The sequence below is a fragment of the Perca flavescens genome, chromosome 12 (assembly GCF_004354835.1).
Source record: "Perca flavescens isolate YP-PL-M2 chromosome 12, PFLA_1.0, whole genome shotgun sequence".
Classification (NCBI taxonomy): Eukaryota; Metazoa; Chordata; class Actinopteri; order Perciformes; family Percidae; genus Perca; species Perca flavescens.
Window position 1 is genome coordinate 16,023,372 of NC_041342.1, and position 21,083 is coordinate 16,044,454.

Sequence of the window (21,083 nt, forward strand, 5' to 3'; positions counted from 1 at the left end):
TCTACATCAGTTAATCTATTCCTCATTAATCAGGTGTAGCTATTAAATAGTGATTCACCTACTGGAGTGGATCATGGTGTATAGAGTGTAATCTTTAAGCCACACATCACGTCTGACAACTTTTTCTTCACATGAATAAATGAGTGAATGAATAATAAATTCACTGTTCGCAATAAAAAAGAAGAGTACAGTACATGACCTCTCCCAAAATGTTATTTTAACTATTCATTCAGTAAAATGTTGCTGGATAAATCTTTGAAGAGAAATAGAGGAAGCACTTGTGTCCTTTGAAACATGATTGTGATAACTACTGTATTAACAGAAAGCGTGAAGACCTGCTACAGTAATACAACCTTAGCATGTCAGGAAGTCCTAGTGCAGACATTTGTAGTCTCTGTGACAAAAATGTAATAAAAAGTGTTGCGTTCCTGCACACTGTTAGCACTAAATGTATTGAATTTCAGTGTCTGAAATCTTTATACTAGAGCCACAGGCTGCAACAACCGCTAGAAAAAGGAGTCAAGTCATGGAACACCTGAGACAATTAGATAATCAATAATTGTTGAGACAAACAATATTCAGAGATCTAAAATCCATAGAATTTAATAGAAAACAGACCAAAGAAATATATTTTAATGAATAAGAAGAGAAAGGGAAGAGGATCGGACAACAACCATTCCAAAATTCCTATCCAAAGTTGAAATAGTCTTCTGATATAATGTTATTATCACAGGTGTTCATAATTTGAACACTGATTCGCTGTGGAAAATTAAGATTCTGTTGTGTGAATTCACTGCCTGGCGGAGGTCTACAGTATGACTGAAGCATTGCATTTTCAATGAACGTAGTGCTGATATCTAACAATTTCCTTGTATAATTTTATTTTCCTTCGTACTTGTCTACCAGGTGTGCACCAGCCAACACTTTATTTGTCATTTTACATTTACCCTAGCCTGACAAGCCAGACCCACATCAAGATGTTGGGTCTGGGAACTCACCATTGACGGAGCTCAATCCGAGGGGCGGGATAGACAGTTGTCTTTCAAATTCTCTCTGCACGCAGTAGGATAGCGCTACAACCAAGCAGAGCAACAAAGAAGGTAGCGGAGCTAGTTGATCGATTAAACTTTTGCCGTAGCCTACCTGGTCGGCAAAACACATCTTCCTTTTTTAAGAATGACTTCAGTGCTGTTCTTTGTTCTTCTTTTCTCAAAGAAAAGCTTAACTTCAAGTCTTCCAGAGTCGTGGCCAAAGCCGATTCAAAAGACCGCTGTTCACCAGCAGCCATAAGCCCGCCCACCAACTCTGTACACAATGTGATTGGCCCGGCCAGAGTTTGGTTTTTCCAGCTCGCAAGCCAACGGAGAGTTGCTAGACCCCCTGGCTGTAAATTGCATTTGCTGCCGCTAGGGTGTGTCTAAATTTCTAGGCTACATTTACCCATCACTAGTTTGTAAAAAAAAAAAAAAAAAAAATAATCTAAATGTTGTCTCACATATTGGATGGATGTAAGTACTGTTAATCGTCAATTAAGTGACTGATAACATCAATGTATTGTATAGCTGGGGCTGGGTGATATGGCTGAAATTATTATCATGAAATAGTTTGTAAACAGGTAGGCCTATATGTCAGGATATTGCAAATGTATCCAAAATCACATCAAAATGTGTCAACATCAAACATATGTTAAAAGCAATTAACTGTGTTCTACTTTGTGTAACATGTGAAGCAAAAGTTTGACATTTTAGAAAGTACTCTTAATCTCTTTGTTGCCAAATGTTAGGTGATGTCCATAACATCATGTCTATGCCAACACATCCTCATACCTAGACAACATTATTGGTCGATTTCCAAAGACTAAACATGTAGTAAACATTGTGAAACTGAGCTAGGTAAGTTTAGGCAACAAAAATATTTTGAGTTAGTAAAACATCAGGGATTGGCTTAAAATAAGTCATGTAAAACTACCAAAATGAGGACATCCTGTGACGTCACGGACATCATTGCGACATGGACAAAACTTGAAACGAAAGCGTACTTTCCAAAATGTCTATTCCTTTTTAATAATGAATTTACATAAATGTTGCTCATAATCAGTAATTTAAACATTTGTAGAATGAAAGAAATGTCTACAAATTATAAGAAACAAATAAGGGTGTATCAATTAATTGTTTAGGTTTTATCTTGCACCATTTTATTTCATTATGATAAAATTTAAGTTCTGACAATAGCAGCCCTTCCCACTTGCTCTGTTGTAAGAGATCCCACAGGAACTGGACTGAACTCATTTCTCGGCTCTAACTGAATCTCTTCCAGGAGAGGACTGTAACGATCAGGAGGCAGACAATTGGAGGGTTTGGCCTGAGCATCAAGGTAATTTAGATCTCAGCTGATTAGGCTGCTCCTCCTACCTGCTTTAAATTAAGTCTGAAGTGGTATTGATCATTTTCTTGTCAAACCACAATAATGCTTATTTTCTTGTCAAAACTGCAATAACGGCGATAGCTGAGGGATGCTCTGACAATTGTGTTGTCTTTGACTCATTCTGTATTTGTTATACCTTGTCTCCTTAGGGTGGAGCAGAGCATAAAATCCCTGTTGTGATATCAAAAATATCAAAAGAACAAAAAGGTATATTGTTTTAAAAAAAAAGTTTTACAACTCTGTCCATTTGACTCCTCTAGTTTCTTTTTACTAATGTGATTTTTATTCCCAGCTGAACTCTCCGGGCTGCTTTTCATCGGAGACAGCATCCTTCAGGTTAGATGCCAAAACTCTTGTCTACACATCTCATCCTACTCTGCACAAGAACACATACTGCATCTTTAATAATTCATGTGCCACATGTCTACAAAACTGCATCCCTATAGGTAAATGTCACATCCCAAGTCTTTCATTTGTTACATGTATTCCAGCACAACTCATATCTCTCTCAGCTCATCTGATGCAGAGGATACATTTATAAGCCAGCCAAAGACGCTTTGTATTCATGGCAACTGTGGATGAGACTCTGTTGTTTACAGTGTTCAGCGCAGATGCCATAACAGTTATTGTGCTTGCCTCATTAATCATTTTGAAGATACAGCTACAGTGATGTGATGCCAGCAGTATTATTTAGGGTAACCCTGTTACTGTTGTTTTCAGATAAATGGAATAAACGTTAGAAGTTATCGCCACGAGGAAGTGGTAAGCTGTCATCTCATATCTCATTTTCTTACACTGCAACAGCTCTGTCGACAGCTGATCTTTTCTTCCTTTAGGATTTGTATCTTTTTGACATGCAAAGTCAATTGTTTCTGTTTCATGCTTTTTTAAATGTAACTGCAAGAAATATGTGTGTGTGTCTGTCAGTGGTGGAATGTAATGAAGTACAAATACTTTGTTACTGTACTTAAGTACATTTTTCATGTATCTGTACTTTACTTAAGTAGAATCAATAGTGCAAACTTTTGACTTTTACTTCGTTACATTTTGCAGCAATTATCTATACTTTCTACTCTGCTACATTTCTACAACGTTCCGTTACATTTTCGTTAAAGTTTCTAATCAGTTTTTCCGCCTGCCAAAACGTCTTTCTGACCGTCGCACGTTTGCAGCGATATTATATATAGATTATTATTATATTAGAAATATTACGAATCCCAATATGGCCACGCCAAGACCCGCCCTTCAATAGCATTTATTGGCCAGGCGCGTACCGCTCCCGGTACTACCGCTACTCCCGGTACTACTGCTACTCCCAGTACTACCGCTACTCCCGGTACTACTGCTGCTCCCGGTACTACCGCTGCTCCCGGTACTACCGCTGCTCCTGTTACTGACCAAGTAATCTGCTTGGTCATATGTGCAGCATCCGTTCACATAGGGTTAATATACAACCTGTATATCTATCTTAAAAACACTCCTGGTCCTCCTCATCTGTAAAGCCACATAGCCTACTTGTTGTCCAAGCCTGTGTGTTCTCGCAAAATAAATGTGTGCAGCATTCACTGTCCCGTGGGAAATAATGCATAGTCGAGCTTCATGCAGATCACCCAGATAGATAACCAGAATTGTAAGTCAGAATGTAAGCTGGGCCACAGATGGTAAGCACAATTACATTAACCTAAAACTAACTTAATTAAAATGCCGCAGCCCATACTGTTTTTTTTTATTATTATTAGAATATAGACATTAAGATAATAAATTGTTATGCAAGTACTTTTACTTTTAATACTTAAAGTACATTTAAAATCAGGTACGTTTTACTTTTACTTAAGTAGGGTTGTCATTGTGGTACTTAATATGTCTCTGGTTATTTGTACTAAGTATTGAGATTAAATTCTTCCTCCACCACTGATGTCTGTGTAAATCTCTTACCTTGGCTTTTCCAATCTTAGCACACCATGTTTCATCACAGCAAGCAATCATCAGAAAACCTCACAGTTCACACTTCCTTCAATGAAAATAATCCTGCGTTTTTAACTTCCAGGTCCAGGTTTTGAGAAATGCTGGTGAAGAAGTGACTCTTACCGTCTCTTTCCTAAAGAAGACTCCTGCCTTTCTGAAACTGCCTCTGTGTGAGGACTGCACATGTAAGAAACATCTACACACACTCTTTAATCACCATTACCACAGTGCAAAATAATTAACCAAGAGTATTTATAGCTTGTATTAATGTCAGTCTGAGGATTGGTTGTCCTGGTGACGATAAACTAGAGCCTGAAGAGCCACGTTGAGAATAAGTTCAGTTGCTTAATTTTTTCGACTTTGTATACTCATGTTGACAAGCAGCACTAAATAAAGATGCCGCTTTGCTAAAGAGAGGGGAAAAAAGAGAGGAATGGTAGCATCTTAAGCTTCACAAAAGATGCTAAAGACCAATCTGAAAGAATTGACATTGCTCATTGTGGTGCAATTGATTGCTCTTGCATGGGGAAGCTTCAGCCCCATCATCAGACATGAAAGCTTTCATAAAAGCCTTTCATTCGCGTATATAGGCCAGGTTGACTGGCCATCCAACCAGTCAACTGAATACAAATTGGCACAGAGCAGGAGCCCACACTGGAGGAGAACAAAGTGGCACGCTTTGTGTTGATATCTGTGATTCACTGCAATTGGAAACCTTGAAATATATGGAGGTGTTTTTAGTTTTTAATATATTTTTTATTGCCTTTTGTGTGTGTGTCCTTGCTGTACATTCAGGCATCCCCAGCGACCACAGTAGTGGGACCTCCTCTCCTCTGTGTGATAGCGGCCTGCACTTGAACTACCATCCTAACAACACGGTACTCTTTTCATTAGCCTCTTCTTTCAATTATTTGCTAAATGTCCCTCTGTAACCACGCAGCAGCATTCCTGGTGCCAGAAAGTTGTTTCTATGCAACTGCCACTCGCTGATAACCGGGATGCTCTATCTTTATCTTTTGAGGAGGGTGAATCAGCTTTTCTCTGCCGCTCGTGCTCGCTCGGCCTGCCTGTGCACCTGCAGCAACAACAGCAGCAGGACTGTTGACATGTCGATTGTTTGAGTGGGAAACAACAAGCACTTCTAAATAGCGTTTCACACTTCTGCAGGACACGTTGTCCTGCTCGTCCTGGCCCACGTCCCCGGGGCTTCGCTGGGAGAAGAGATGGGTGGACCTACGCCTTATTCCACTGCTTCACTCACGCCTGTCGCAGTACAACCCGGGCTCTGACGTCTGCAGGTGAGCTGCGGGACTTCATAATGAAGGGTCAGTGGTGTCTGTTCTCACTTGCAGAGCTGGTATCTTCCTGTAAGGAGATGGGCCTACAGGCCTGCCGTGTTAAGATCATTTGTTAAATGCTTTCAAATCTTTATTTTGAAAGGGGGTTTCAAATAGAGAAGACCGCCATCCTTCATCTATAAAAATATTTTTTTCTCCTATTAAGTATATCCCTTTCCTTTCCCTAACAAAATTAAATAAGCAAAGGAGTTCTGCAGGAAGACAGACCTACTGAATAGTAGATTGTCATTAAGCTGTCAATAAATACATTTTTATTTTGCTACTCTGTGGATGATAGAAACAGTAATATTGTGGATTGACTCTTGATGGACCACACTTGTGGTTTGGCATGTTTTAGCCCATTAACAAAAAAATTACACAAGGGGACGTTTCTTTTTAGATTGATTATCCATGTAGTGGGCTACAAATTCAGTTTATTTTATGACAGAATAAAGATCAACTTCGCATCATTTATCACTTCAGACTTAAAGCGGACCAGATTAAACATTTAGTTTGCTTTATTTTGGTTATGAAAGTGCGAGTAGGCTCTGTTTTGAAAACTTGTTGATACATTTAAAGCCATACAGTGATGAACTTACAGAGAATTTCACGTGAATCTGCTGCTCCCCTTTACAGAGCGTTATAACTTTCAGCTCAGGCAGCAAAAGGGCAAAAAAAGCTATAAAAAAACAAACACTATACAATACCTGCACAGCTCCAAACAGCAGACAGACACAGTTAGTGACAAGCTGCCGAACTTAGTGGCGCATTCAGCAGCTAAAGGGCCAAATATTTCCCTCAGGAGTTAAAAAGAGCTTAAAAGAGAGTTACGTAATATTTAACTTGCATTCAGTTGGCCAGAAACATCCAACTGCTGGATATGTAAATGAGCAACTGTTTGCTAGCAAGTTCGCCATATCAACTTAAAGCTTAGGTGCGTAACTTTTTGATATTAATGAACGTCCGTTACATTCAAGCCATTGCCAAATGAGTTGATACAAAGCTAATTAAGACTATCAGCTCCACACAACTCTCTCTGTATTTCTCAGTATGGATGTGTTAAGAAGATTGTGTCGTCTGGTGACTTTTGCGCGCAGAATTTCAAGTGAAGATAAATACATCTTCTGAAGAGTCCATCATGTTTTTTTAATCCTCCGTTTCCTCCTTGGCTACTAGCAATTTTGTGGAGGAGGGGTGGGGGCTGTGCACGGTCATGGAAGGCTTGTATCATGTGGATGTGCCGACAGTTTTGTTGTCATTACTTAGAATTCCTCATGGGGGAGACAGAAACTACGCACTATAGCGTTAAATGGTTTTCAAATGATTGCAACAAACGTGCAAACACCTCCATCTCAGTTTTGTATTTTTGAGGCTCTGAATTTACCGTTGGACACGTCCAGGCATGAGATGGGAGGCTCCAGGCTGCAGCCATACCCGACTTGTTGTGTTTACAAATTGCTTCCACTGCCCCCAAGTGGCCAAAAAAACCCAGTTATTTCAGGTTTAAAGGAATAGTTAAACATGTTTCTGCGTAAAATCTACGGCGTTGCTACGTACGTAGATACGTGGAGACACGAACCTACACCGGACCCTACGCTGTAGCCTGGCATGCACCTCTCAAAACATTTAACTACACATCACGGCGACGTACAACGCTCGGCCGTTGCTTGGTAGCGTTGCATTTCCCCCTACTCATTTCCTGGTTCTCCTTCTCCATAAACATGAAATCAAGGAGAGGGTTAACTTTTCCTGCTACAGGCTGTGTTCAGAAAGCACAGGGGAGACACTTTGTTTCTCTCACTATGACTCTAGAGTCACAACTCGCTCTGAAGCTAGTCGCCGTCACTCTCTCACTTTCTCCCTCGCTCTATCACCCACTCCCCACACACACACCTGGCGGTTCGACGCACACACCAAAGCACATGTATAAACATCCGGCCACTTAAGTAGACTACGGCGAAAGCTCTGCGTGGAGCACCCGGAGAACCATAAATCAAGCTTTAGATGTTAGATGTGAATTGTTTCTATTTGTGAAAGAGTCTGCCCAGAGTTTTACATGCTGAGATGAAATAAAATGGAATAATTCAGCTTTGACCAACTAAAATAAAGTAGTAGTGAGGAAAATACATATTGCAAGTACATTTCTAGTCTTTGCAAGCTGTTTCTTATCCCCTACTGATATAAATGGAAAATAATGAACTAATGGCTTCCTTAAACATTGTAAATCAATGAAATGAGTAATGAGTTATGTCAGTGTGTTGTTTGTAGTTCGTAAGCTAAAAAATGCAAAATCACCCCATAATCTTTTGTTTTTCTCTTCGTTCAGGAAAAATGCTTTCCATGTCATAGCTGTGGACGGAGTGTGCAGCGGAGTTATACAGTTCCCCACAGCTGAAGACTGCTTGGACTGGCTTCAGGCAATAGCGAGCAACATTTCCAGTCTCACCAAGCACAATGTGAGTATAAAATAATAACACTTGTTAGATCTGCCTCTCGCTGTCCCCCATGTAAACCCATTAGATGTTGGGTTAGGAGTTAGTGCAAAAGACTTTTTGTAGCTTAGCCAAACTCATGCACTTACTGTATAATCATGATTCAACATACTATTTAATACAATAACGAAAGAAAGAGGCCACAAGAAACAAATAAATAATGTTGTATTCTTTCTCTTGTTGTGAGCATATTGCTCTAAAGAAATCAAAGCATGTTTCCAGATGGGTGATGATGCTCAGCGAGGTGGTCAAATACAAATACTGTTAACAAGCTCCATCATGTGTGGTGGCTCATCCAAAACCTAACAAAGAGTGTCTAATTTTACCTGTGTGTGTGTGTGTGTGTGTGTGTGTGTGTGTGTGTGTGTGTGTGTGTGTGTGTGTGTGTGTGTGTGTGTCCTGGGCAATAATGGAGCCCTGGTTAATTGGACAAAGTCATGGACGTACAAACATAACCCTGATTGCTCACTGCCAGAATGGCCTCAACAATGGAGAGTGTATTTCTCTCTCTGGCCTCAGCATTAACTGAGGTGTGTAAATGAGCTGGCAAACTAGATGGGTGTAGGATACACAGATTTCAGATGTCCTAAAGACTATATGATTTTATTATGGCCAAACCATTACAGTGATAATAAATAAGCTTCAATATTTTTCAGACAATGACTTGGATTTTTTTTTTTTTTAAAGAAGTAGATCAGTCTTTGACACCTGAATGTTATGTTATCGTGCATCTTTTTTATTTGATGCTCTGGATTTTACGTTTCCTGCTGCATACAGTATAAGCACACTGTTCACTGTCTGCCGGAAAGGGTTGCAGTGGTTAACGATGCTCGGCGGTGGAAGGGGAGGAGGAGGGTTGCACGTTTGCTTGAAAACGTAGCTGATAGCAAGGAGAGAAGACATTTAAAGTAGGATGTCATGCTGTGATTGGATCATGAATTTCGTGGTCAATTCTGGTTGGTTTACTGAAAAGTGAACACCTCTTAACAGCTGAATAGTTTATGGAGAGATAGTGGTGATTGAAGTAATTTAGTAACTTCCTGAAAGAATTTGCGCTGAGCTTCATTACAATTCGTTGGACATGAATCTCAATACTTGAAAAGTGTGAACGTCATGGTGGCACTAAAAGAAAAGATGAAGGATGTCCAAATTCAGTAGGATATCGTCTAGTGACCCTAAATGTCTGAATGGAATTTCATGGCAATCCACCTAATAGTTGTTGAGATATTTCAGTCTGAACCGACACACAGACAGACCTAAAGCTGTGAGGGACGCTAAAAACCAATATAACGCATACAAGAACTCTTTTATTCGCTCTCTTTCAACTAAATTGCACCAATCAGATACTAAATAATAACACATTTTATAATTTCATATTTTCTACACGAAATGTAAAACTTTTTTTTCACCTTGCCTTTCACGGCTTCTGTATTACACACATATGTTTACTCTTATTTATTTGTATGATGTGTCATTTGTTCCAATGTGTTTTTGTGCTTTGTGTTTTCATTTCTGCTGCTCCACAACCAATGGCCTTTTTGGGACAAATAAAGTGATTTATTGATTGACGTATCATGCTGAGGATCAGCCAGAGTCCCGCAAAGACCTTAAAAAAACAATAAACTGTAAAACCAGGGAATGTATTTGAAGGGGCTTGTATTAACACATTTTTACCCATTTTGTAAAAGTCAAAATAAATATTCATAGATAGCCCTTTTAAAAAAAAAGAAAAATGAAAATGAATGAGCTTCACATATTAAACAGGGGAATCTTGCACATGATTGAACAAAAATAGCACAGACACCTAAAAATATGAAAATCAAAGACCTAATTAAGAGTAGGGTCATTATTTGCTTCTAGGGCAGCTTTAGTCTTTATTTGATAACTGTCATGAAATGGAACTGAGCTGATTGCAGTCAAATATTACACCGTTTGTCATGAAAAACGCCTCTAGTTCTCTAAGTGATTGAGGAGGAAGTCCACTCTGCTCTCTACAAAGGTGAAATGTTCTTCTGTAACTTAACTAGTGCTTGAGATAAGAATTGATCAAATAAATTGTGCCAAAGATGCTTAGTATACCATAAAAGTATACATAAAACAGTAAATATATTCCTTTCCTAAAATAAAACATTTGTACAGAATCTAGATAAAAAGGTGCACCAATGGTACAAATTACTGGCATAGAAATGTGGCATATGTATGAACTTACCACAGTATGGTACCATTGGGGCATTTTAGGAACATGCTTTCAAATCTCAATGTTTTTGAGTGTGTTTTAACAGGGATGTCGATTTTATTTATTTATTTATTTATTTTACTTCATTTCATGTTCTCTTTTGCATGTATTTTATTTTTTTTAAATCTGATATATATATATATATATATATATATATATATATATATATATATATATATATATATATTGTTATATTGTTCTTTAGTATCTTGCATTATTTTACATGTCCTCAGGATTCCTTCGAAAATGAGACCTTAATTATAATAAAGACTTACCTGATTAAACAAAGGTTTAATAACAGCTGCATCACTCTACAAGTAGCAAATATGATAAAACAGTATAGGCTTTAACTGCAGTGGATTGGGTACGATGTTTTATGTTGAGGGTATATTGCTGTATAAGTGATGAAAACGGCAATGAACAAGGAGGTGCATCTGTTAGGATAACTGCAGCATCAATGCAGCGGAGTGAAACTCAATGTTTATGTTTATATGTTTATAAAATGCTGTGGATTAGAAAGTCTCTCAAAACTGAAATACATCAGTCAAGTACCAGCACCTGCAATTCTTTGTAAGTACAGCACTTGTAGAGTAAGTGTTAATGACTTTTGGTACTCATCACTTCCAGTGAAAGTTCTTATTTTTGGATAGATGATGAGATGCGTGATTTGTTTGTAATAACAGAACTGGACCCCACAGCCTTTCCTTGTTTGTGTGGAAAGATGTTGGTTAGACCTGCAGTCGCTGTGACTGTTCACAACAACCAACAGCTGAATCTGAACGGACCCACCGTCACCGCTCCTGTATACCGTCTTGTTATCTGGCTGTTTTGTTTCAGTTCCTCCACTGAAAAAACATCCTGTTTTCTCCCTCGGTCCAAACTTCAGTAACATTTCAAAACAAGCAGCTATGACTTGTTCTCACCTCTATAGGTGGATGGGTATAGGATGGCTTAATTTGGTGTACTGCTGCTAAGAAAGAGTTATATTGATAGTATAGTGTGGATTAGGAGTGAATGATACCTGTGATCTGAGCAAAATGTTTTAATTTAAAGCCTGACTGCTCTCTCGCTAGTTTCCCCGCTTTTATTATCACAGAGAGAATGGATTTTTTTTTTTTTTTTTTTTTTTTAAAGGAAGAGCCTCGGGTCCTTGTGGAAATGACTCTATCTATCTTATTTTGTAATTTGCATGCATTGAATAAATGAAGTATAGCTCTAACAGTGTTCATTCAGTGCTGTGTTAACATATTAGCATGGATACTGTGATTTATAGTTCTTAGATACATCGTCACTGATTGTGAGTCCCTACGGGGTCCCATAACTATTTTACATTCTTCCAGTAATTGGTGTCTGATTGTTAGCAGGATGTATTTAAATGAGTTATTGATATTCTTGTTCAATTTAACAGGTAAAGAAGATTAACCGAAATTTTCCAGTTAACCAGCAGGTAAGATGTTTCTCTGGTTGGCTTTGACTGACTTTAATTTGTGTATTTTATCCTTATCTTAAAGATCACAAGTAAATCTCTAACCAGGTCTGTCAGCCATATCTTGCCAACTATTGCAACACAAGGAGAATGTTTGCATCATTTAAGTCCATCCACTGAGAAATGATCAGAAAGCAACTTGAGTGCCTTCAGTCAGTTAACTTGCATCTTCAGTCCAAATGTGGAGTTAATGCGACGGTGGGGTTCCTTCTTTATTACTTATTTATTTTGATTTCTGCCACACAAAAGCGTGGGAATTCACTTGACAATTCTTTTAAAAAATAAAGCAGGATGAGACAAGACTGCTTGTCCCAAATCTTTCACAATCTTGTTTTGCCATCCAACAAAAAAGTCCAAACAGAAAAGAAAGCAAACATTTAACTTGGGTTGCAATCACACTGAATTACTGATGTTGACATACACTGTCTGAAATCATGTATCAGAACATTTTAAGTGTACGCTTTGCTTTCTTTCTATTCATTTCTCCATCAATTTCTCCTTAATACTTAAAGGGGCTGTACTTGACATTCAGAACATTAATATAGCAGTAAACAAATATTTGCTATGTAAAGATCTGGTGGAGTAATGGCGTCCTAAACAGAGAAGGAAGTCACACTCACTCTGTGTAATTCAAGCTAATCTGTTCTCTGTTTTGATAGTCGGTCCGGCCACGTTTAAGTGCATGTGGTCGTGAAAAAAGTAGGTATGTCACATAATGGGGGAACGGTCTGCGGAGACATTTCATTTTATACCATTTGCTTTCAAGTAGGAGTGGGCAATATAATGATACATAAGTTTATTTAATATAGCATATTTTACAGACAAAGTCACAAAGTGCTTCACAAGAGAAAAATACCGTGCCACACACTGCTTATACTGTTTTAGCTATGTCTTAAGTACCTCTATGTGTATTAGACCATTGTGGGCAATGTTACAAATCAGTGAGCAAGAGTGCACTGCTAAATGCATAAATAACATCGGAATCTTATATCATTTTGCATCAGTGTTATGTAGTACCTTGATTTGTCAGGTTTTTACAGTAGTCTGCTGGATAAACCAAATGCCAATGTGCCCGCATTAATCTTTAAAGCCCCTGAGATCTTGGTTTCTCAAGTATTTCTTAAAGTTATAATTTGGAGAGAAAAAAAAACATTATTATTTATTAATACTATTAAACTCTGTGGGTCTGTTTTGATCCAGCAATGTAAGCAAACAACCCAACAAATTTTGCTACAAGTACCATTACATATTTTATCCATTGTATATATTGTATCCTTTTTATTCAACTGAGTACTGCACACAAACACAAATACAGAAATCTCATGTGAAATAACGAAAACTAGGGGTGGGCGTCTTTTTATTTTATTTTTTAAAACTTTTCTCAGTCAATTCCTTAATCACATACATGATAAAACAAAATATACTTTTTAATGGTGAAATAGCAAATGTTTATTGTGTGAATCCTTTGAACTAATAATCTGATTGCTGCATGCATGCATGCATGCAGCATGCAGAATTGACACTCAAAAACAAAGCTTAGTATCAGCCGTAAAGATACTTTAGGTATGTTCACCCATGATATAAAATGACATGCTTGTATCTTCCATGTCATACCCCTCTACTTTTGCCTATAACCCCTGTACAGTCTGCATTCCTCATGACCACATGTCTCTTTTTCACTGTTTGATAGATTATCTACATGGGCTGGGTCGACGAGAAGGAGCAGGACTCCGTTCAGGACCGAATGTATTCACCAAAGTTCCTCGCTTTGAGGGGTTCCTCACTCTTCAAGTTTTCAGCACCCCCTGTAAGTTTACACTTACCATGCTAACTTCTTCTTTAAACCATCAAACATCTGTGTTTGAATTGAGTGTTGTTCAACTCCACGGGAGATTTTTGATTTCAAGGTAATGTATTGTTGAGGGAGAAAACACTTTCCTGTTAGGAAAAAAAAGAGCAAAGCAGCTCACTCATAATCCTTTGTGCTGCATTGATCTTCCTCTTGATTGAGAATGATCATTAAATCTGTTTACATTCTGCCAGCCGCTTAAGTGATTATGACAAGAGGGATAAGCTGTCGATGGTGAGAAAGATTGATAGAAAACTGAAATTGCCTGCTCAACTTGAATGTGCTGATATAAATGCAATATGCTAATGTGAGTGGATGGTGGAAAATAGAAGCCTGATCTTTTAGACAATGTGACAAGCTTCGTCATTACTGAAGACTACTTACCTACAGTTTGAGGAATATTCCCCTTAAATGGCAAGATGACAGTTTTCAATTCAATAACAATTCATTAGAAAATTGACCCTTGGCTAAATCCCGCCCCCGAACAGTGATTGTCCAACCACTGCTTAGCATAGGCATGGCAGACGTGCATGGAATTGTAGTGAGAGCTATAGGCTAGGCCAACTATTCAATTCAATTCAATTTTATTTATAGTATCAAATCATAACAATAGTTATCTCAAGACACTTTACAGATAGAGTAGGTCTAGACCACACTCTATACTCAACTAGGTATCCAAAGAGTATGGAGGGTGGTGTCTGTTATTGTTACCTTTCCAAAAACACAAGGTCCAAAGTGTAAGGAATGCAGTGTATTTATCTGCTCTAACGTCAGCTGTCAAAGTTAGCATGCCCGGCTTTTGTGCCTACAGTAGAAACCTAACGTTAGTGTTTCTTCCAAAGGAAATGGCAGAGGTTCTCAAAAACAATTTCAGCCAAGGAACCCTTACAAGATAGAGAATATACTAGGCGGAGCCCCCCCCTCATGTAGGCCACGCCCCTTGGAATAATTTGAATTGAATTATTACACTATCATAGTCTTTTTTTTTAACCTGACTCCGCCAGATGGATTGCTTCGCATTTGCTCGGCATATCCATCTGGGAACTTTCCGTTGGAGAACTTTTGGGAAGGGGCGGAAATACTGGTTAGCTGATTGGATGAATCATCTGTCTATCACCTATGTTGGTGATAGACGGGCCAAATCAACCAATCAGATCCACAAAGCGTATGAAAATACAACCACAAGCCCGCCCCTGCTGCTGCAGGCAAAGCATAGCTCGTTAGCTCAGCATGCAAGCAACGTGTCGGTAAAGGATATTTGCCGTTTGTGTAACGAGAATTTAGGAATAAAAGTCACCATTTCAGGTTCCCGGACCATATTCCAAAAGAAGGATCCAAGAGAAAAAAAGCATTAGTGAGCGGCTAACAGAATTAGGGCTACCGCTGTCTGAAAATACTGGTTAGCTGATTGGAAAAACCATCTGTCCATCACCACCTAACCCACCTCAAAACCAACGCTGATTGGCCCGGTCGTTTGGCATTTTTAGGCCTTTTTAACAGGACAGCTGAAGAAATGAAAGGGGAGAGAAACGGGCAATGACATGCAGCAAAGGGCCGCAAGTGGGAGTGGAACCCGGGCCAGAGCTATCCGGGCGCCCACTATCATAGTCTTAGTGAAAGAACAATACTTGAGAAATGTATTAGAAAGATATTAGACATGTATTAAACAGATTCTAAGAGTTATATAATTGTTAGATTAGAACATAATATTTGAACGATTATAAATTTAAAAAGGAAAATATTTGTTTTTATATCATCATCATTTAAATGAATGACTATGAAAACCTTTCACAGACCCCCTGACGGAGTGCCACGATCCCTAGGGGTCCCAGGACCGCATTTTGAGAATCACTGCAATAGCACTTTGTTTGCCAAAGTCAGTGATTATTCCTCATCCTCAAATCCTTTTCTCTTGCTAAAGATAAGGCATAGCTACTGTTAGAAGATACAAACATTAAAGCATAAATATATTGTGTTGCTTGTCCAAGTTGTTTTTCTGTACCATCCAACCATTCTAAGGGTTATGTTAGCACAAATAACACTTTGACATTTTTATTTGTCAGACTATCTCTACCCTGCAATACATGAACAGTGTTATTCCTACATTTGTATATCTCCTATAGCTTCATGGATCATTAACCAATTCACAGTTTTAGCTAATTTAAAATGCTAAATCTCAATAGATACACTTTAAACTGTAAACTAAGATTTTAACAAGCGTAGCAACAGTAATCAGGGGTGGTGGGATTTCACAAATGGTAATTTTTAATTTTATTTAAAGGTATTTTCTAAACGAGTCATCTGTACAAAAACATGCATCAGGTTTACTTTTAGGCAAGGCAATGCAGCTTTATTTATGTAGCACATTTCAACAACAAGGCAATTCAAAGTGCTTTACATAAAACATTAAAGAGCAGTTAAAAACAAATAATATACAGTATAAATATTTGTTAAAGAGAATATAAAAACAGCTAAAATAGAATAAGATGGGTATAAAATAATTTTAGAGACTGTATTCTTTCCCTTTTTAATCAAGCCATCCTTCCAATCAAACAGGTGACAACATGGGACTGGACCAGAGCAGAGAAGAGCTTTACTGTGTATGAGATAATGTGCAAGATTTTCAAGGTAAGACAACCGCTTCCATTTCATTTCTTGAACATTTAGAGAAGCAACCCCTCACACTGGATACATTGAGAAAATATAACGTAGAAAACTGGGAAATTCACTTATATACGTAACTCCCTGATTAATTTGCATGTGTTCTACTTCAATCCCACCACTCGAGGTTCAGACTGTATTCATTCTCTGGAGGTTCAAGGCCACTTTAAATTTAATTGTGAGAATCGATCTGCAATTAATTTTCTCGAAACGGGATTGCAATTCTATTCATGTAAATTCAGATGTTAAATATAGTTTGAAGTAATTTGCCATACCTATTACACTGTGCCATTTAGGTTACATAAAGCCATAAAAACATACATTAGGGTAAAACAATCTGTGGTTCAGCTTGCATATATATGCATTGCCTTCATGTATGTGTGGAGAATAAAGAGTAAAAACAACTCAAGTGCTCTTACAGTTAAACTGCAGTCTGCAGTCTTCACTCTCATCAGAGTAAATAAACCTCCCCTTAGCTTAAGGAAACTGCATTGCTGTTGCTTTGTCTTATCTCCACGTCACTCTGCCCATCCGTACCTGATCAGCATGGCAGCCGTACTGTCTTATCTTAGGATAATGACCTTCTGGACAAGAGGAAGCACTGCTTCAGCGTCCAGACGGAGAGCGGGGAGGACATGTTCTTCAGCGTGGAACTGGAGTGCGAGCTGCTGATCTGGGAAAAGGCTTTTCAGATGGCCACTTTTCTTGAGGTGGAGAGGATACAGGTCTGCACCTGAACAGTACACAACGTGCAGGGAATTGTGATGATTTTAATCTAGCACACAGTTCCAGCTCAGTCGTTTTAGTACAGAGATTGATAACGTTCATGTGACATTTTCAGCAGAACAAAAGAGGCTTTTGTGTGCTTGCGTAGCTCTTGTGGGTAACATCTTGTTCTTCTATTCTGTAGTGTAAAACGTATGCCTGTATCATGGAGAGCCACCTTATGGGACTGACAGTTGACTTCAGCAATGGCTTTGTGTGCTTTGATGCAGCTTCAAAGGTGAGTGTGGGGCACTACTTTATCATCAATACAAATGTGAAAGGGAGATCTTTTCATTGGGTGATTTCAGACAGCTGTATTGTACACAGTGTGATGAAACTAATCACGATGCTTCAGCCTCCCCTTTTCTTTTTTTAGTGCTGCTAACTTATTCTGCACTGTATGCATTTTGGGAGTATGAGTACATTTGTTTGGACGGCTGGTCCCCCTCCCTCAGCTCAAACCTCTCACTCCTTCCTGCAGTTCATTTTGGCCTTTCCCCAAGTCTGAGAGCCATGCAGACTACTCCACTGGTACACATTATGTGAATGAGCAGGACACAAGCACTGCCATATTGTTCTCTAAGATTTTGGCCCTAATTCCTGCAATGTGAAGCAACAATGTTCCCCAAGGACGATAAAAATGTTGCCAGCGTATTGTGTACAGAGAGAAATGCACAAAACGCAATTCCTATGTAAACTGCAATCACAGACAATACACTGGGTGGGATTACTTTCTAATTAAAAGCTGCTATTGGCACATTTCGAAAAGCATGTTAGAGTTAGTTTCAATCGGAAACAGCACAACTATAACTCTGTTCGACAAGTTGAGCTGTAATATGCTGGCTCAGGACCCAGTGAGATGTTCCACATGGCTCTAGTTTTTATTGTTCCCATATAAAGCACAATATAAAAATAGAAAAACTTAATTGGAACATATAAACCAAGGATGACTGAACCAAGACAAATATAGCACAATTATTTAAGCTCTGAGTTTGAAGCTGCCAGCTGGCTGGTGTCTTTCTGTGTGGAGTTTGCATGTTCTTCCCATGCCCATTGTTTCCTCTGACAGTATATGAGTATATGTAATGGATAAAACACTTACTGTTAAAGAATTAAAAGACATTTCATATATGAAATGATGTAAATACAGTATCTAAACTGTATTTACATCAAGCCAATATCTAGAACAAATCAAATACTCAAAACATATAAAAAAGAGCTCTTATTAAAAGTAAAAATGCTCATTATAGAGAAGACTGGCTGCAGTCATTGTTATTTTATTATATATTATTGGATTTTTAATTTGGTTTTTGAAAAGTGTTTTTTTTACATGGGATCCTAATCTGTAAAGTATCTGCAGCAGTCACATAAAGTAATAAATAGAGCACTTAAATGTGGGAACATAGAAATATTAGATATAAGATAGCATAACACCTACTTTAACTAAAATGAAACTTATTGCAGATGCAGCCTCGTGAGGATATGAGAAAACCGAATTAATACAGCCTTTCTCGATGTAGGCCATAATACTGATATAATATGACAGTAGGTGCTTGTGATTGACATGAGGGCGATTGTGATATCCTCATCTCTGTCCGAGTCAAATTTGGGTTTTAAAGGAAAACTCACTTTATGAATTTCTGCTCTGATTGTAATTTGTTTTGTCAAAAAAATCACAGTGAGAATTCTTGTATATGGAATGTTACACATTATTTCTTATGCCATAATTAATCAGATTGATGTCACAGTAAGTATTACAGTGCCAGGAACAGTTACAGATTCATATTCATGTGAAAGCATGGCCAGCTGTCTACCTGAGGAAACTGGCTTACTGTGCCGCTTTTGTTTATTCAGATTAACACTAATTGAATCACTGAAGCTCTGCTATATCGGGTGGAATAACTGTGGCTTGTTAAATTTCCCCATGGCAAAAATAACAAGTTCTGTCTGGTTGATCCACTGACGTGCCCCATTTCTCACTGGGTCTACGTGGATTTTTAATGTGAATTATTCATGAAATAGTGACATAGAAAAAGCATTCAGAAAATAAAGATTTATAGTTGTGTTTTAATTGTTTCAAGTTTAACGTTAGACTCATATAATCTTTGTAATTTCTACATTTCAGGCGGTCCTGTGGAGATACAAGTTCTCCCAACTAAAAGGATCATCTGATGATGGAAAAAGCAAGATCAAGTTTTTATTCCAAAATCAAGACTCCAAATCTATTGAAGCAAAGGTAATTCTCTTTGAGATGTATTTAAAGATGCATGTCAAGGAAAAGGTTATTCAACAAGACTTTAAAGCAACAGGGTTATAGAAAATGAATTACTTGCATTTGACTTGAGTGTTGACTTTTTTTTTTTCTCTCTTTCAGGAGCTGGAGTTCTCAAACCTCTTCGCCGTGCTTCATTGTATTCATGCTTTTTTTGCTGCCAAAGTCGCTTGTCTGGACCCGATGTTTGTGGAGAGCCAAGGCACCGCGACTACCACTGGGTTTCCTTCTCTTTCCAGTATCTCGTGTAATTCACAGACACCTAAACTCAAATATACCACCTGACAGGCCCTTCTAAAAGGATGCTGCACTTAAATTGTGGCAGTGGCCTAAAGTGGTGAACAGGAGAACTGGAACATGTTCAAATCATGACATTAAGGGTGGACAGCGGTGGAATAAAAAACCTCTTTGAGAGGGATATACTTGATATCTTGGTAGAAGTTTCAGATTCCTAGGATTTCTGGAATAATTGTGGACCTAACCATCAACCTCTACTTTGGGAAACTTCACACAAAGACGCTGTGGACACAAAATGTGTGATTGAAAATGTTTTTAAGTGAATTTGACCCTCAGATACCACGGTGATCAAAACATCACAAAGAAAAATGCCGTTCTTTTCCCAAGGTAGTCTGCTTTTCTAAGTCATTTTATTCAAGATTTGGGGAGTTAAAACAAATCAGATTTTAGCCTTTTTTTCCCACGTCGGACGGTACATGACTTGAACTTCTTGTTTGTCTTGACACTGCATATGATGAGGCTTTCTATATTTCTATTTCTTTGTGTGTTTTTGAGTTTAAAATGTTTACTTACAGTCATACTTGAATTAGTACAATTTAATTTCCACTGGAGTTTAATTGAGAGTCCAACTAAAAGCTAAATGGCGACATAAATCTGATAATGAATCGGAATTTTGACAACAATTACACAGACGTTTGCTGGCATCTTTGGTAGGATTAAATGAACGCTTTAGATGTATTTGTGTATCAATATACGGAGTAACCTCATTTATGTTTCTCTGTATATGACGTTTACCCACAGGTTGAGGTCAGAATATGACTATTTCCTGGATTACTGGATAGAAAGGCTGTATGAAGGTGTAGTTTTTCTTGTACGGATGAAAGAATGACACTTTGATCATCGCTAACCACACAACTATAATCTGACAATACAACTCTAAACATGCTAAGAAAACACTTTCCATAACATTTGTAGCATTTCTTTCCCCAAAACTTGATTATGTAAATAAACACTGACATTCAAATGACCTCAAAGAATTATGAATTAAAGGGATTACTTGTAGGGATTATGACATTTGTCAATTTGATCACCAGAGATGACCAGGTAGATGGAGCTCATAACCTTGTGCTCTCTTCATCATTTACTAAATGGACCAATTCAGAAGAATACAATCAGCTATGGTGTATTTTTGGATTATTTGTTTTACTTCAGCTTGTAAATATGACAACTTTTCATTGACAATTAAGAAAACGCACCTGCAAGGAAAACAAAAATATAGAATGTTGTGGCCTCCAAAGGTTTACGATGACCGTTTAAACTTCAGTCTGTATTAAACTGTTTATAAATGCAGCAGAGTGA

At 38.1% G+C, this 21,083-nt stretch overlaps 1 protein-coding gene across 2 annotated transcripts in view; it reads left to right on the forward strand.

Moving 5' to 3' along the window:
• Nucleotides 1–20,513, forward strand: part of sntg1 (syntrophin, gamma 1) — a 34,067-nt gene extending 13,554 nt beyond the window's left edge. For both annotated transcript variants that reach the window (XM_028593158.1, XM_028593159.1), the window contains exons 5-19: nucleotides 2,317–2,373; nucleotides 2,574–2,631; nucleotides 2,717–2,760; nucleotides 3,145–3,186; nucleotides 4,472–4,574; nucleotides 5,185–5,267; nucleotides 5,557–5,687; nucleotides 8,053–8,182; nucleotides 11,863–11,901; nucleotides 13,631–13,747; nucleotides 16,346–16,417; nucleotides 17,023–17,175; nucleotides 17,361–17,453; nucleotides 19,341–19,451; nucleotides 19,590–20,513. In XM_028593158.1, coding sequence (XP_028448959.1) covers nucleotides 2,317–2,373; nucleotides 2,574–2,631; nucleotides 2,717–2,760; nucleotides 3,145–3,186; nucleotides 4,472–4,574; nucleotides 5,185–5,267; nucleotides 5,557–5,687; nucleotides 8,053–8,182; nucleotides 11,863–11,901; nucleotides 13,631–13,747; nucleotides 16,346–16,417; nucleotides 17,023–17,175; nucleotides 17,361–17,453; nucleotides 19,341–19,451; nucleotides 19,590–19,772 — 1,416 coding nt within the window. In that variant the 3' untranslated portion in view covers nucleotides 19,773–20,513. The remainder of the gene's footprint in view (nucleotides 1–2,316; nucleotides 2,374–2,573; nucleotides 2,632–2,716; nucleotides 2,761–3,144; nucleotides 3,187–4,471; nucleotides 4,575–5,184; nucleotides 5,268–5,556; nucleotides 5,688–8,052; nucleotides 8,183–11,862; nucleotides 11,902–13,630; nucleotides 13,748–16,345; nucleotides 16,418–17,022; nucleotides 17,176–17,360; nucleotides 17,454–19,340; nucleotides 19,452–19,589) is intronic.
• Nucleotides 20,514–21,083: the final 570 nt, after the last annotated feature.